The 12,313-nt window shown below is 42.5% G+C and overlaps 2 protein-coding genes across 2 annotated transcripts; one reads left to right on the forward strand and one right to left on the reverse strand.

The window, feature by feature from the left end:
* Positions 1–99: 99 nt before the first annotated feature.
* On the reverse strand, positions 100–8,491 carry LOC135483776 (T-box transcription factor TBX1-like). The gene is made up of 7 exons (XM_064764807.1): positions 8,325–8,491; positions 7,423–7,607; positions 6,874–7,162; positions 3,309–3,582; positions 2,860–3,018; positions 1,250–1,433; positions 100–961 (listed from the first exon to the last, which is right to left on the reverse strand). Exons 2-7 carry the CDS (start codon positions 7,577–7,579, stop codon positions 654–656), a joined length of 1,371 nt encoding a protein of 456 aa, XP_064620877.1. The 5' UTR covers positions 7,580–7,607; positions 8,325–8,491; the 3' UTR covers positions 100–653.
* Positions 8,492–9,280: 789 nt separating this feature from the next.
* LOC135483010 (uncharacterized) lies at positions 9,281–11,277 on the forward strand. The gene is made up of 5 exons (XM_064763504.1): positions 9,281–9,356; positions 9,944–10,066; positions 10,430–10,553; positions 10,866–10,980; positions 11,149–11,277. The coding sequence occupies exons 1-5, from the start codon at positions 9,281–9,283 to the stop codon at positions 11,275–11,277; spliced, it is 567 nt and encodes a 188-aa protein (XP_064619574.1).
* Positions 11,278–12,313: the final 1,036 nt, after the last annotated feature.

The following is a 12,313-nucleotide window of genomic DNA, read 5'->3' on the forward strand; positions in this document are numbered from 1 at the left end:
ACTACACTGATGTGTGGCAATACATAATACATGCATGTACAAAGAAAAACTATGTATGATGATTTGTAATAAAGATTTATTAAATTATCAATTGCTTGCTATCATAGACAGTAGTGGTTGATCGATTGTCCAGTGAATCCTGAGGAAATCAGTCAGAGGGGTTGTATCGATTCTCCGGCTTTTTTGTGATAACCGGAGAAGCTAACAATAACCCCTGATTTCCTCAGAGTGATGTCAGTGCTAAGCCATGCAGTGTCGACATTCGACATCAACCATCATCGATATATCCATAACTGTAACGAGAAACCTTAGTTTTAGATTTATTCACTAAGTCAGAGTTGCTGTTCGATTTTCTCAAACAAATAGAACCCAAGTTTGATAAAAAAAGGATGTTACTGCTCAACACAAAAAGTTCATATAGCTTAACCATCGCGCCTGGAATCGTTGCTGCCCTCGACAGGGAGTTGTAGCAGGCCTATTTACTGTCAGCGGTGTGCGACAATCTTAAAGTCTGATGTAAAAGCTATTGCTATGTCTCCCGGCTTGCCCGAATCTAATCCCAGAATCTGATGTTGTTGCCTCTTTGATCTTGCAAACTAGCAAAAGCAACATTGATGGATGAGGTTCGCCCAACAAGGGGCCCGTCCCGGTGTTCATCTGGTCTCGTAACCAGCACATGCGGCGTATCCAAGATTGGCGGCGGAGTACATCCCCTTCATCTTCTGATGGTACCCAGTATAGTCCATGGTGGGCCTGCCGTAGGGCGTGGGCCTCTTCGCCGTCGAGGCCATACAGTAGTCCGGGTAAGATACCTGAGCAAGGGAGTAGGCGTCTGCAAACGGTGAGACTGCTGTCGTCTGGTCGGAGCAGGGAAGTGGTGGGAAATTCAATGTCGTCTGATATGTCGGTGTTACCATCTGTGGGAAGAAGGTCCCTGTGAGTTCGTCGGGCTTGTCTGAATCTGAAAAAATAAATGAGGGCGACGGTAGCCATGAATATGAATGGTAAGGGAAAGCTCTTTAACGATGATGTCAATTATGACACGCAATCTGAACGCAAAGAAGACGTACAGCTTCAGCAGATACTAATCGTTTTGAGGCATCATAATATAGTCCCTCATGGTCCCGCAAGCCGTCCGCGCGCACACTAGAGTATGCTTTTCCCGGTGGCGTTGCTTCCTATCGTTGATTTGTCAACATCCGACATATCGAGAAAAAAAATCCAAACCGGAAGTGAACGAATTCCTTACCATCTGCTTTTCTAGTCGGCGACCGTTGTACGCCGTTCATCTGCAGTGAACTCGGTCTATGATGATTGCGCGGTCTCTGTCCTGGGTTAATGAGCGTCAGCGCTTCCATCACCACACAGTCGTCAGGCTCACAGTCCCTGAATCCCTTCGCGAATGGATTGCTGGCAATTTTTAGCTGGGTTATCTGAAGGACATAGAAGGTATATAAACAAAGCAAAGAAAACAGTTGTCCTTTGCAAAGTGTTCGGCTGTTACATCAATGCAATTGTGTGTTTGATCCCCATGTGCAGTCTTGGGATGCATCCGCACGGACGCTGATAAAGAACTGAAGCATGTAGTCATGAACTAATGTTGGTTGTCAACATGTTACGTTACCATGGCGTAAAAAACAGTTTTGGAAAAGCGAAACTATTCATATCAAATCCAAGGCTTGCTTTGCTGCTGATAGAATTTCAGAGAATTTGAACTCTTGTAATTACATTTTAGTCAAACTGCAGGCATTCTACCCCACAGTTCCCGGAGAGCCCAGCACGGGCCGTGCTAATTATTTTTCTTCTAAATACATCATTAGCAAATGTCCAGGAGTATTTTTTCCTTTTACAAGGTACATTCCTTGACTTCTTTCCATTTCTTTGCCAAACCCCTACCAGGAAACATTCCTAGCCCTCGGAGAGCATTGTCATTAATTTTGCAACTCGTGGCAGGTTCTGCCTCGCAATGACTTTGATCCGGCAGGTGTTGACAGACGCAAGGTGCACTACGCGGGCTCGGTTACCTGCTTGGTGGTGTAGCCAACTTAAACTTATCTTAACTTAATTGAAACATTGCTTCGAGAACCAGAACACATGTATTACCACCATTTGGCTTTGGTAAAGCCATCGCCTACAAGATAATCCCAAGTCAAGAAAGTAGCGCGGCTAATGAATCATCTCGGCTTTTTACCGCTGAGGGTATCTTGCTGCCATGAATCATATAGGCTAGCTCTGATATTTGGAGTCGTTTGGTGTAAATATAGCCACTGATGGTGCCGAAGTGTTGATGAAAACTGCGATTGGCTATCAACACGGTAAAATATGACTGAGCACTTTAGGCCGATTCATCATTTTCTTAATTCGTTACAGGAAACTGACTATATTCAAGCGTTTCTGTGCATGAGAGAATGAACCTGCAAAACTCGCAACCAAACTATAAGTTCAGTTTTGCCCAAAATCACTGCCATGCATTGGCCAGTTGCAACCAAACTAAGGCATAAAAACGCAAACTGTTTTATTTTAGTTTGCTTGAGAAAGTTTCCATCCAAACAATCTACATTATGTATTACAAAAACAACTAACTCCGCTTCGACAAGCGTAAGAAATCAATAGCATTTTCTTCTATGAAAACACCTAATGTTTATCAAAAATTTGATCCCCAGTCTATACAACGGCATCGGTGAAAAAATAATCTGTTTGTTTTTGCAAATCCAAGTCCAGTATCTTTTTTTGGTCTATATAGTTTTGAGATGGATAACAATGTGCTTCTTTGCAGGTTGTTGTTCGTAGCTTTCGTCAAGCAGAAAAGACAATGTCTATTTTGGCCAATCAATGTTAACGCAATATTTGTTCACTTACCCTGTGGTTCTGGTAGGCTGTCACTGCTGTATATTTTGTTTCCTTGAATAAAATGGTTTTGAAGTTTTCCGTTTGCGTGAGATCTGGTGTTTTTGACTTGGTATCGACATACACCACGTGAAACCGCGGCTGGTACTTGTGCATCGAATTTAGAATTATCTGGAATAAAGCAACAAATATCATGAGAGCTATGTGGCTTTTTACAGATATTTCGTCATTGGAATGAACGCAGGTAGGCCTACATGTATGAAGAAGTTGGGTACATCAGGCATGTCACGCATCTTACCCGACATCAACAGTAACTCATGACGCAGTACCACTCAAACTGACGAAATTTCCTGGAGGGAGGAAAGTACATTGTACATGTATATACATGTATGCCCTCAATCGGAATTTTATTGTTGAAAAGGGTCAAGATCTTTCTCTGCCGCATATCATGTTATACGTACATGTCCATTTTTATCCATCTGATTATTAGTTAACTTCAGTTTATCAAACGATACAGTCTGTTTCATCCACTGAGATCCTTTGGCCGGGGAGTCTGGGTGTACGTGGATCCTGCCAGGCATCTGCGGGTCCGCCTTTCCAGCAACCACCCAACTTGAGCTGTGGAACGAATAGCGGTATCTCTTGTCGTCAACGGGGACGAAGTCCATCATCAGCATGTAGTCTGACATGGGGTCCAGGCCGTATAGCTTGACTTGGAAGGTCGGAAACATTCGTCTGAAACGATTATATAGGGTAATTTTTTTATTTCGTTCTCGTTTCTTACGCCCAATGAGTTGTCTTTCAACAACAGTAGTCGATCCACTGCTTAATCAATAGGCAGTAAAATTTCACGCCGTAATGTAATTAACCAATAGTTTAGGAATAATCGTGATTTATTGTGACCTTTGTTACTGCATCCTCTTTATTCTTGGATGTATATCAGTAAACGTCACAAGGTGAAGCTGCAACGTATCAAGGTTAGGAAAAAAGTCATCACGTTTTCTCTGTGTACATTTGCTCGGTTGATACCGCCCGTTAATTGCCATGCCGTGTAATTTATGAAGTTTCTTTAAACATAGACGTTATATGGTTTAAACCATGGACCCAGCCACCCAAGATAAGCTTTTTCTCGAGCATTTTGTTACAGTAAATTATCCATATTCTTTGTATGGTTATACTGTAACACCAGGAAAAGAACAAAATGTGTAACTCCAGATTCACACAGAGACTATGCAAGCAAAATGATACCCCTTTCAGCTCTAAACTATCAGTTTAATATGGCGTAAACTGTTGCGCCTTTGAAAAACCTTTTAGATGTAGGTTTTTTCAGCCAACACCAGAGGTTTTTCAAGAAACTGAAAAATATTTTGAGAGGTCTTGGCACAAATTCAAAAGCATATTTATAGGGGTCAGTGATTTCTCTGGAAAAAAAACTCTAGATGGTGCATATTGAATGTGTTGGCGGAAAACCCTAAAAGCCTTTCAACATTACAAAAAACCCTGTATTTATCAAACATGAAGTCAGCTGGGCATCGTCTCCCAGCTTTTGATTTTTAAACTGACAGCATGCATAAAAAAGACTTGATTAATGATTAATTTTTAACAATGCCTCCCACCTTGTACTCATGGCCACAACCACCAGCTCATTATACTCGAGTGACCTTATTCATCATGTATTGTTTTTCACTTCAGCAAAGAACTCGTCAAAGTATTAACCCGCTTTGATAGTACGGTGAAAACTTAAAAGAACTGGGCAATCAATGTGAAATTTGTACAAATTAAAGCATTTACAACACCATCTTTGCTCTCCTTATACTTATCAAAAAGGTCAGATCAAGAACTGGTAAAGTAAGCTAAAATGAGTTCTCAGAACCGTGTCGCTCCCTTGCAGTATCAGCGGAGAATATATACGGTAATGCGTAACGCGAAGCCAAAAACGGAAAGGTTCGTTTGAAGTTTTAGTTGAAGCAACACATAAAAGTACAAGTGACGTCATGGTGTGAATGTCAATTGTACCTTTCCTTTTTTTTTTGTTTATTTCTCTGTTATTTTTCATAGCTCTGCTACAAAGTAGCCTGCGTGTCATTTTGAAACGATACCGTTGGTCACTCGCTGAATTGAAATCATCTTCTTTGAGCTTCAAAGTTTTTTAGCCAATAATGCTCGAAAAAGCCATGTCATGAACACGTTTTGCTGATATAGCCTGTGTGTTTTTCTCTTGATACATTTGACAGCCGGCGGGTGAAAACACTTTGCTGTTTTTACTGTATGTTCAGGACGAGTGTTAAAACAATTAGTGCAAGTGATAAGAGGACAAATGAAGAAGATACAGGTGCATCAATCACAGCGGTAGCCAAGAGCGCGGCAACCTCCCCACATCACTTCCAATCTTGTTTGGTGTGACTGCTTTGATCGGTGGGAATGTCTTCCCTGCCCGGGTCTCTCGCACCATATACGTTACAATGAAGTACGAGAAGAGACTAATATGGCGCACATAATCATGACTAGATATACTTTACCGCTAATACAATAGAGGTTCACATTTGTCATAATTGCATTACAATATAGTCTAGATGTTCTCATTTCTCATAATATTGGCCTTTGCATTGCCCTTTGGATACTTCCCGTATTGTAAAACCACGAGTGACTTGTTGTTGTTTTTGTGCTTTCTCTGGTAGGAAATTTCAAATACAATTAGACCACTGAAAGAAGATGCCATTATTCTCGTCACCGCCCTGATCTTGGACCTTTCATCAACCTTATCATCTTCTTGTGCGGTCAATGGATCAGGCATGACTTACGTGCAAGACACAACCCTGATCATTGACGGAGGTTGATAAGTATCTCATCATGCAAGGTTTTTACTCAATATTTGACGTTGCAGCACTTATTTTTAGTTTCGCGTACATATAAGAGCCGTTTACACGGGACCAAACCTAACCCGACCATACCAGACCAGCGCTCACATCGTTCATCGCGTCATGATCACGTTAGAGTCTCGTAATGACGGAAGTATATGACCAGACCAGATCACATTCATTTACACGCCGTCTAAACCGACCCGGATCGATCGGTTTGGTCCCGTGTAAACAGCCCTATTAAATAGTTAGGAAGCAACCAATTTCATAAATAAAGTTTTGCCGTCAGGCCCTGCATAAAATTAAATACTCCGTATTGATCGGTTCACTTCTGAAGACTGCCGGCCAAAGAAGCGGATTGAGGCGCGATGGGGTGACAAAAACGACCAACAAATTTCAAATATAATATTGTTTTAGTAAAAGTGTTGAATGTATGTTGCTTGTAAACGGTATCTTTGCCAACCGCGTTGATCACTTTTTTCCCAGCAAAATCTCCTCCGCAGCTAGTTATCACAACAATAACAGAGTTAATTCATCCTTGTTTACAGTATCAAAACACTCGCAAAATGAGACTGTAACAGAAACAGGTCTTTCTCCGATGGGTTTTAGTTAAATTGCCGTGATTTACGCAGTGGGTAATTGAAAATTGCAACCGATACTCGGGCTTGCTTCGAAGGCAGATGGTAACATGCGTCTTAGGAGACAAGTTTGTCTTTTCATCGCCAGTTGGAAAATTTTCAGGTCGGATTTCCAAAATAGAACGTCAAAATTAGAGACATAGGCGGTGTGCCCCCTGGGCAATCGTCTGGCGATGATACCACCCATCATAAGGTAGTATGTACCTTCATTGGCGAGCAATGCTTCGCTGGCCAGCAATACTGTAGGCCTCATGATATTTTACTGTTTTGGTTGCTGTTCAGAACTGGCTGGGGAATAGAACTCGACACCCCATGGGAATGGAAACAAACTGGTAACGAGTCAAACAACATGCTGATGATGCTGATGATGCTGATGATGATGACGATGATGAAAATCATGACGACTATGATGACGTATTGTGGGATCATTTTAACACACTAGATTTTACACTCCCACAAAATCTTTGTCGATACAATCAGCATGCAGTATTTTGAGTAAGACGTCACGCAATATCACTTCACACTCTTACCTTCCTGCCTTTGTCACAATCATTTCGGTGCCAAGTTCATGAAATTCGTCCCAGAGTGCCTTCATTTCAAGTTGTGCTGTTACGTTCATCAGTTTGGGATGAAGGGGCTTCCTCTGCTTCGTTTCGCCCTCGCCAAGATGGCTGTTTATGGCTGAACCCGGAGAACCCCGGCCATTTTTGTTACATCCGTCATCTGCTTGTTGACATACAGTGTCAATGTTGTTAACGTATCCATGGTCACCACCAAATGACTCGAAGACATTCCTTACATTAGCCATAAGACCAACCGCTAGAAAATAAAAGAATTTGGTTAAACTTGAAATAAAGGCATGTGTTTTAAAATTGTGAAATGTCATATCACCCCCCATTATGCCATAACGCCCGGGTAAGCGGTTGTTGGTGTGTTTTTCCATTATGCCATAACGCCCGGGTAAACGGTTGTTGGTGTGTTTTTCCCCATCATTCTAATGGGGTTATATAAACATGGGTGAACCCGCGCCTTCGTCTCTCTCAGCCGCATGTCAGTGGTGGGGGTCTGGGTGAACTCACCTTCGTCTCTCTTCGCCGCATCCCACTCGAAGCAGCAGTCAGTGGTGGGGGTCTGGGTGAACTCGCCGAGGACGGACGGGTCTGGACAAGGGCCAGATGTCATTAGTGAATCTATACTAAAGGCATTGGCTCGGCTAGAAAGGGCAGTTATATCCATCAGGAAGAAGTGTTACGTCTATAGAGACCTGAAGTAGAATTTATATATATTTGTTTTTGGGACACGTTTCAAAGATTGATTGTGATATTGTGATATTTTGTTATTTTATGGTTTTATGACTGCCTAAACTCAGACACTTGTCTATTAAAGTCACCAAAGCAATTAGTTTTTGCTTTCTTCTTTTCTTCTTACAAAGGAGGGCAAGAAGAGGAAATCAGTGTAATGTTTATTTTGAGACGTTTTGGTTGACATCAAAGGCCAGCAAATCAAGACGAAATCTGAGAATGATCATTTTCAGGTTGGACTATTTATATTCAACGTGTTTATTACATGAATCAGCTTTCCCTTTACACCCATGGATGTTATTGTATGTAATTGCTGTAGGCATGTTATAAGGCGAATCCAGGAGGCTGGACATGGTGGATGCCCCCAAAACAGACTTTAGATAAGTACCCGTACATCGATCAACAGACCAATGCGGTTGATGAACAATATTTTTTGGTTGATCTACTGACATTCGCCTTGAGTGCATTTTCAAGTTTCCGTCAATCGTCCGTCATGTTTCATCTCCTATTATACGTCCTCTGACGTGACGTCACTTTAGACGGGACGACGGATTCGCGTATGGTACTATATGTACATGTATAAAATAAGCTGGATTTTCGTCTCGAAACGGCATCTGAATCTTTGCCTTGGACAATTTCGTATGATAGCTCGGTCCTTACACAAGCTTTAATTCACTTACCGTACAATCCACGATCTTGCTTGCAGGAACCAAAGTAATTAAGTGGAACCCCCGGAATATTATGCTGAAATCAACTCTTCTCCAAAACAGATGCCGATAAATCCAACAGAAAGGTTACATCAAATCGTGACAAATTTCGCTTGAAGTGTCGGACAGTCCACTCCTAATCAAAGATTTTACAGGTTAGTTGTGAAACAGAGATTTTCTCTCTCCTTTTACGCCGCTCACTAATTGGGGGCCAATCAATCAAGCCAGTTCGACAGCCTTGGTGTTACTGTATCCGCCAACCAGTGTCGGCGTTCAAAGGTTAGCGGGTTATCCGGAGGCGGGATCTTTTCCTTGGATAAACTTTACTGAGGAGCTGTCAGCGCGGAGGCACGGCTGTCCCGTCTGAGCTACACCAACCTGCCTAGGTTGAGAAACACCATTCCGTCACGGTCAAGGGAAAGCGATAATTGCCGCTGTATATCCAGGATATCGGCATCAAAAGTATTTACACAAAGATTATTAATTTCTTTCTCGCTTGCATACTCAAATCCAAGGAAAATGAGTTTATAGATTCTCTGTAGAGACTATATTCGCCACCAAGTAGCATAAACATATGTGTGATAAGGTAGAAAATGATATTCTGAAATCATAGCCATCATCACGTATTAAAAAAAAATACTGATATATAAAACGGAGTTACACCGATCAGTGAACGCTACTCAAGTCGTTAGTGAAGAGAATGCAACTGTCCCGACAGTCAGGACGTCATCGTGACGTACGAATTGAGGAATTGTCGCCACGTCCACAACAATGAATTCCCTTTGACGTCATTGCGCGCCGGCAAAATCTGAAAAGTAAACGCGATGGACATCATTTTCAGGACTTTTGCAATCAAACCGGGCGCTTTTTCGTAAGAATGTAGGCTATTAATTGGAAACACCATCGTCAGTCAGTAATGCCGATTCGGTATGGGAATTAGGGCCAGCTTCCCTCTCGCACAATCTCCTGTTGCATTCAAAAAGACTTTTGAATATGATGCGTCAGGTAAGGTCAAAGGCGTCGTCACAACGTCAAAAGCCAACATCATTACATGTTAACCGTGTTAAAAACAACCCAGCGCAGGCCAAGGTGCATTACTGCCAATAGGCCTAAAACATTGCAAAATGTCTGAAAAATGAAGGGTGAAGGAAGGGAGGGCGACCCACAGGGGACGGAAAAGTTACATTCCCGATGTCATCTATCTCAGTCATGATCTCGGCTAATATTCTCGCAAGCGCATATCATGATTGTATTGATAAGGTGAAAGGAGTGTTACTGTTTGAACTGAAATCGTTGACCGTTGTCGGGCGATTCAAAATGCGCTGCCTTATTTTTCATCCGCAGTTTCTCAGTATAGTTTCTATTGAATCTCACGACCGGAATATGTAGAGATGAACTTTAACTGTAGGAGAATATAGCGGTTATTTTACATGGGGCCCCCTGTGCACCCATGGCCATTCAATGACAATTGACATGGCCGGATATGGGACTACAGCAGCTGCTCCAGGCCTGTGTCTGCGAGTGCGAATGCTGTCCGGTACCGATCTCATATTCATAATAAAATGACTCATTTTTACGACTCCTTTTTCCAGGGTTACAAACGACTCGGCAGAAGAAAGAAGGGAGGAATGATTTTGAGGTTGCTACATCACGTCTTTTTCACCATATCGAAAAAGACCGAATAAAGCTGCAAGAGGCGAAACATAAATTCAGAGGTAAGAGATAGGTAGCACCGGGAGGCAGTCGTGGCCAGCCTTCTGGCATTTCGAAGATTGAAAACTCCGAAAAATCAACACGGGCAGATCTCTTCGATCAGTCTTGGACAGCCATGCAATGATCTCATCAGAGGAGCAGGACACTCCGACTACAAAGCGAACGGAGACGAAAACCTCCAGTCCAAGGGCGTCATCGGGAGTTTAGCCCGACGCATAATATATACACTATTTACAGTTAAATACAAATTTGGAAGAGATTTCTTGTTTGGATTAATCCCGAACGGAGATGATCATGACATGATATGATTGTTCCATCATCACTGTTTCTTTAATATCGTCGCTTCGCATTTCTTACACTCACAGAATTCAAAGCTGAGGACATGAAGAGAAGCTTCCCAAATTGGAAAGCTAATCAGCTAATAGAATTTAAGTCGCAGTTCCTGATGTTTGATCTCAACCAAGACGGGCTTATCGACTTCGAGGAACTGTAAGTTGATCGAGAGTACGATTCCGATTACGGTTGTAGAGATACAGTCAGTCGAGTCATGTGATGTCGTAGGCCTACTGAGAACTGACGTAGATGTTTCCGAGGCCGGCCGGCCGCGGCACGGTGATTTGACACATAGGCATTTAAATCGCATTCGTCAATAATTACTTGTTAGCAGCCGTGTTCTCAGGTCGCAGCAACCCGCAGAGGAGAGATCCCTTACCTTCTTCAGTGCAAACCTCAAAATTCATGACGTGCCGTGACGGTAGAGACATAATAGTATGTTTACATGTTATTCCCCTTTCTTGACAGGAATGAAGTTCTAATCGACCTGGGAGATGAATCCTCTGATGAAGAGAGGCGAGACTACTTCAATAATTACGATGAAGATGGTTCAGGCCGAATCGACTTTGAGGAGTTTCTTCAAGTAAGTCGGACTAAGTATTTGCTGATCACTCCTGTTTAATGTCAGATTTTGGCCTTTCTGCGCCCACACCCATACATATAATTGTTTACTCCAATACATCTGCCCATTGTTTTTTCTAATACATGTGCCTTGTAATGTAATATAAGTTGCCCCCTTTTTTTTTTCAAGTTGCTCTATCGCGTCCAATTCGACGATTGTGATTCGTTGACGTCTAATATCTACAAGAAGTCTGGAGAGGAAAGTCGACGAATAAAGAGGCTCAGTATTGTTGATCAGATGCATCACGGGGTCTTCTAAGCCCGAAATCTTGTCAGAAATAAGACTATTGGGGTATCGGTGCATAGTGAAGTTATCGCGTCATTATTGGTGGAAATTAGTCTGCCGAACAGTGTCAATCGTTTTGTGCTATAAGTTGTATTCGTGAATGTTCTTAATTTTGAGCGTTTTCGCCGATCATCGCTCTTTCTCATACAAATAATGTAATATAACTTTTTGTGATAGCTGCATGTAAATTTGTGAATAAAATCAATAAGATGCTGATATCTTCCTGTCCTGGAGTATGTCCCCGTACATTCAGTAAAGCGGAAATCATTGGCATGACGGGGCATCTCTATTCTCCATACTTTCCCATCCTCTTACTCATCTGACACACTTGGAACCATTGGTACAAGGAGGCGTCTCTCTTCTCCATACACTTCCCCATCCTCTTACTCATCTGACACACTTGGAACCATTGGTACAAGGACGAAGGAGGCGTCTTTCTTCTCCATACACTTCCCCATCCTCTTACTCATCTGACACACTTGGAACCATTGGTACAAGGACGAAGGAGGCGTCTCTCTTCTCCATACACTTCCCCATCCTCTTACTCACATGACACACTTGGAACCATTGGTACAAGGAGGCGTCTCTCTTCTCCATACACTTTCCCATCCTCTTACTCACATGACACACTTGGAACCATTGGTACAGGGAGGCGCCTCTCTTCTCCATACACTTTCCCATCCTCTTACTCACATGACACACTTGGAACCATTGGTACAAGGAGGCGTCTCTCTTCTCCATACACTTCCCCATCCTCTTACTCACATGACACTTGGAACCATTGGTACAGGGAGGCGTCTCTCTTCTCCATACACTTCCCCATCCTCTTACTCTCTTCTCCATATATTATACATGTTTCCACCCGCTATCTCATCTAACCTCGAGTAAACCTTTGGCACAAGATTAAAGAAGGCATTCTCTCCAACCAATAGGCCTACTGTTCCATTTATTCACTGACGCTTAAACAGACTGGCACACATAGGCTATCTCTTAGTTGGACCATAGCGAT

This window comes from Lineus longissimus, chromosome 2 (assembly GCF_910592395.1).
Source record: "Lineus longissimus chromosome 2, tnLinLong1.2, whole genome shotgun sequence".
NCBI lineage: Eukaryota > Metazoa > Nemertea > Pilidiophora > Heteronemertea > Lineidae > Lineus > Lineus longissimus.

Coding starts and splice junctions, on each gene's coding strand:
- LOC135483010 (XM_064763504.1), top strand. CDS start 9,281: ATGGGAATTAGGGCCAGCTTCCCTCTCGCACAATCTCCTGTTGCATTC. Junction 10,067..10,429: donor GGCGAAACATAAATTCAGAG/GTAAGAGATAGG, acceptor TTACACTCACAG/AATTCAAAGCTGAGGACATG. Junction 10,554..10,865: donor CTTATCGACTTCGAGGAACT/GTAAGTTGATCG, acceptor CTTTCTTGACAG/GAATGAAGTTCTAATCGACC.
- LOC135483776 (XM_064764807.1), bottom strand. CDS start 7,579: ATGGATATAACTGCCCTTTCTAGCCGAGCCAATGCCTTTAGTATAGAT. Junction 7,163..7,422: donor TGCGGCGAAGAGAGACGAAG/GTGAGTTCACCC, acceptor TTTATTTTCTAG/CGGTTGGTCTTATGGCTAAT. Junction 962..1,249: donor GCCGACTAGAAAAGCAGATG/GTAAGGAATTCG, acceptor TTATTTTTTCAG/ATTCAGACAAGCCCGACGAA.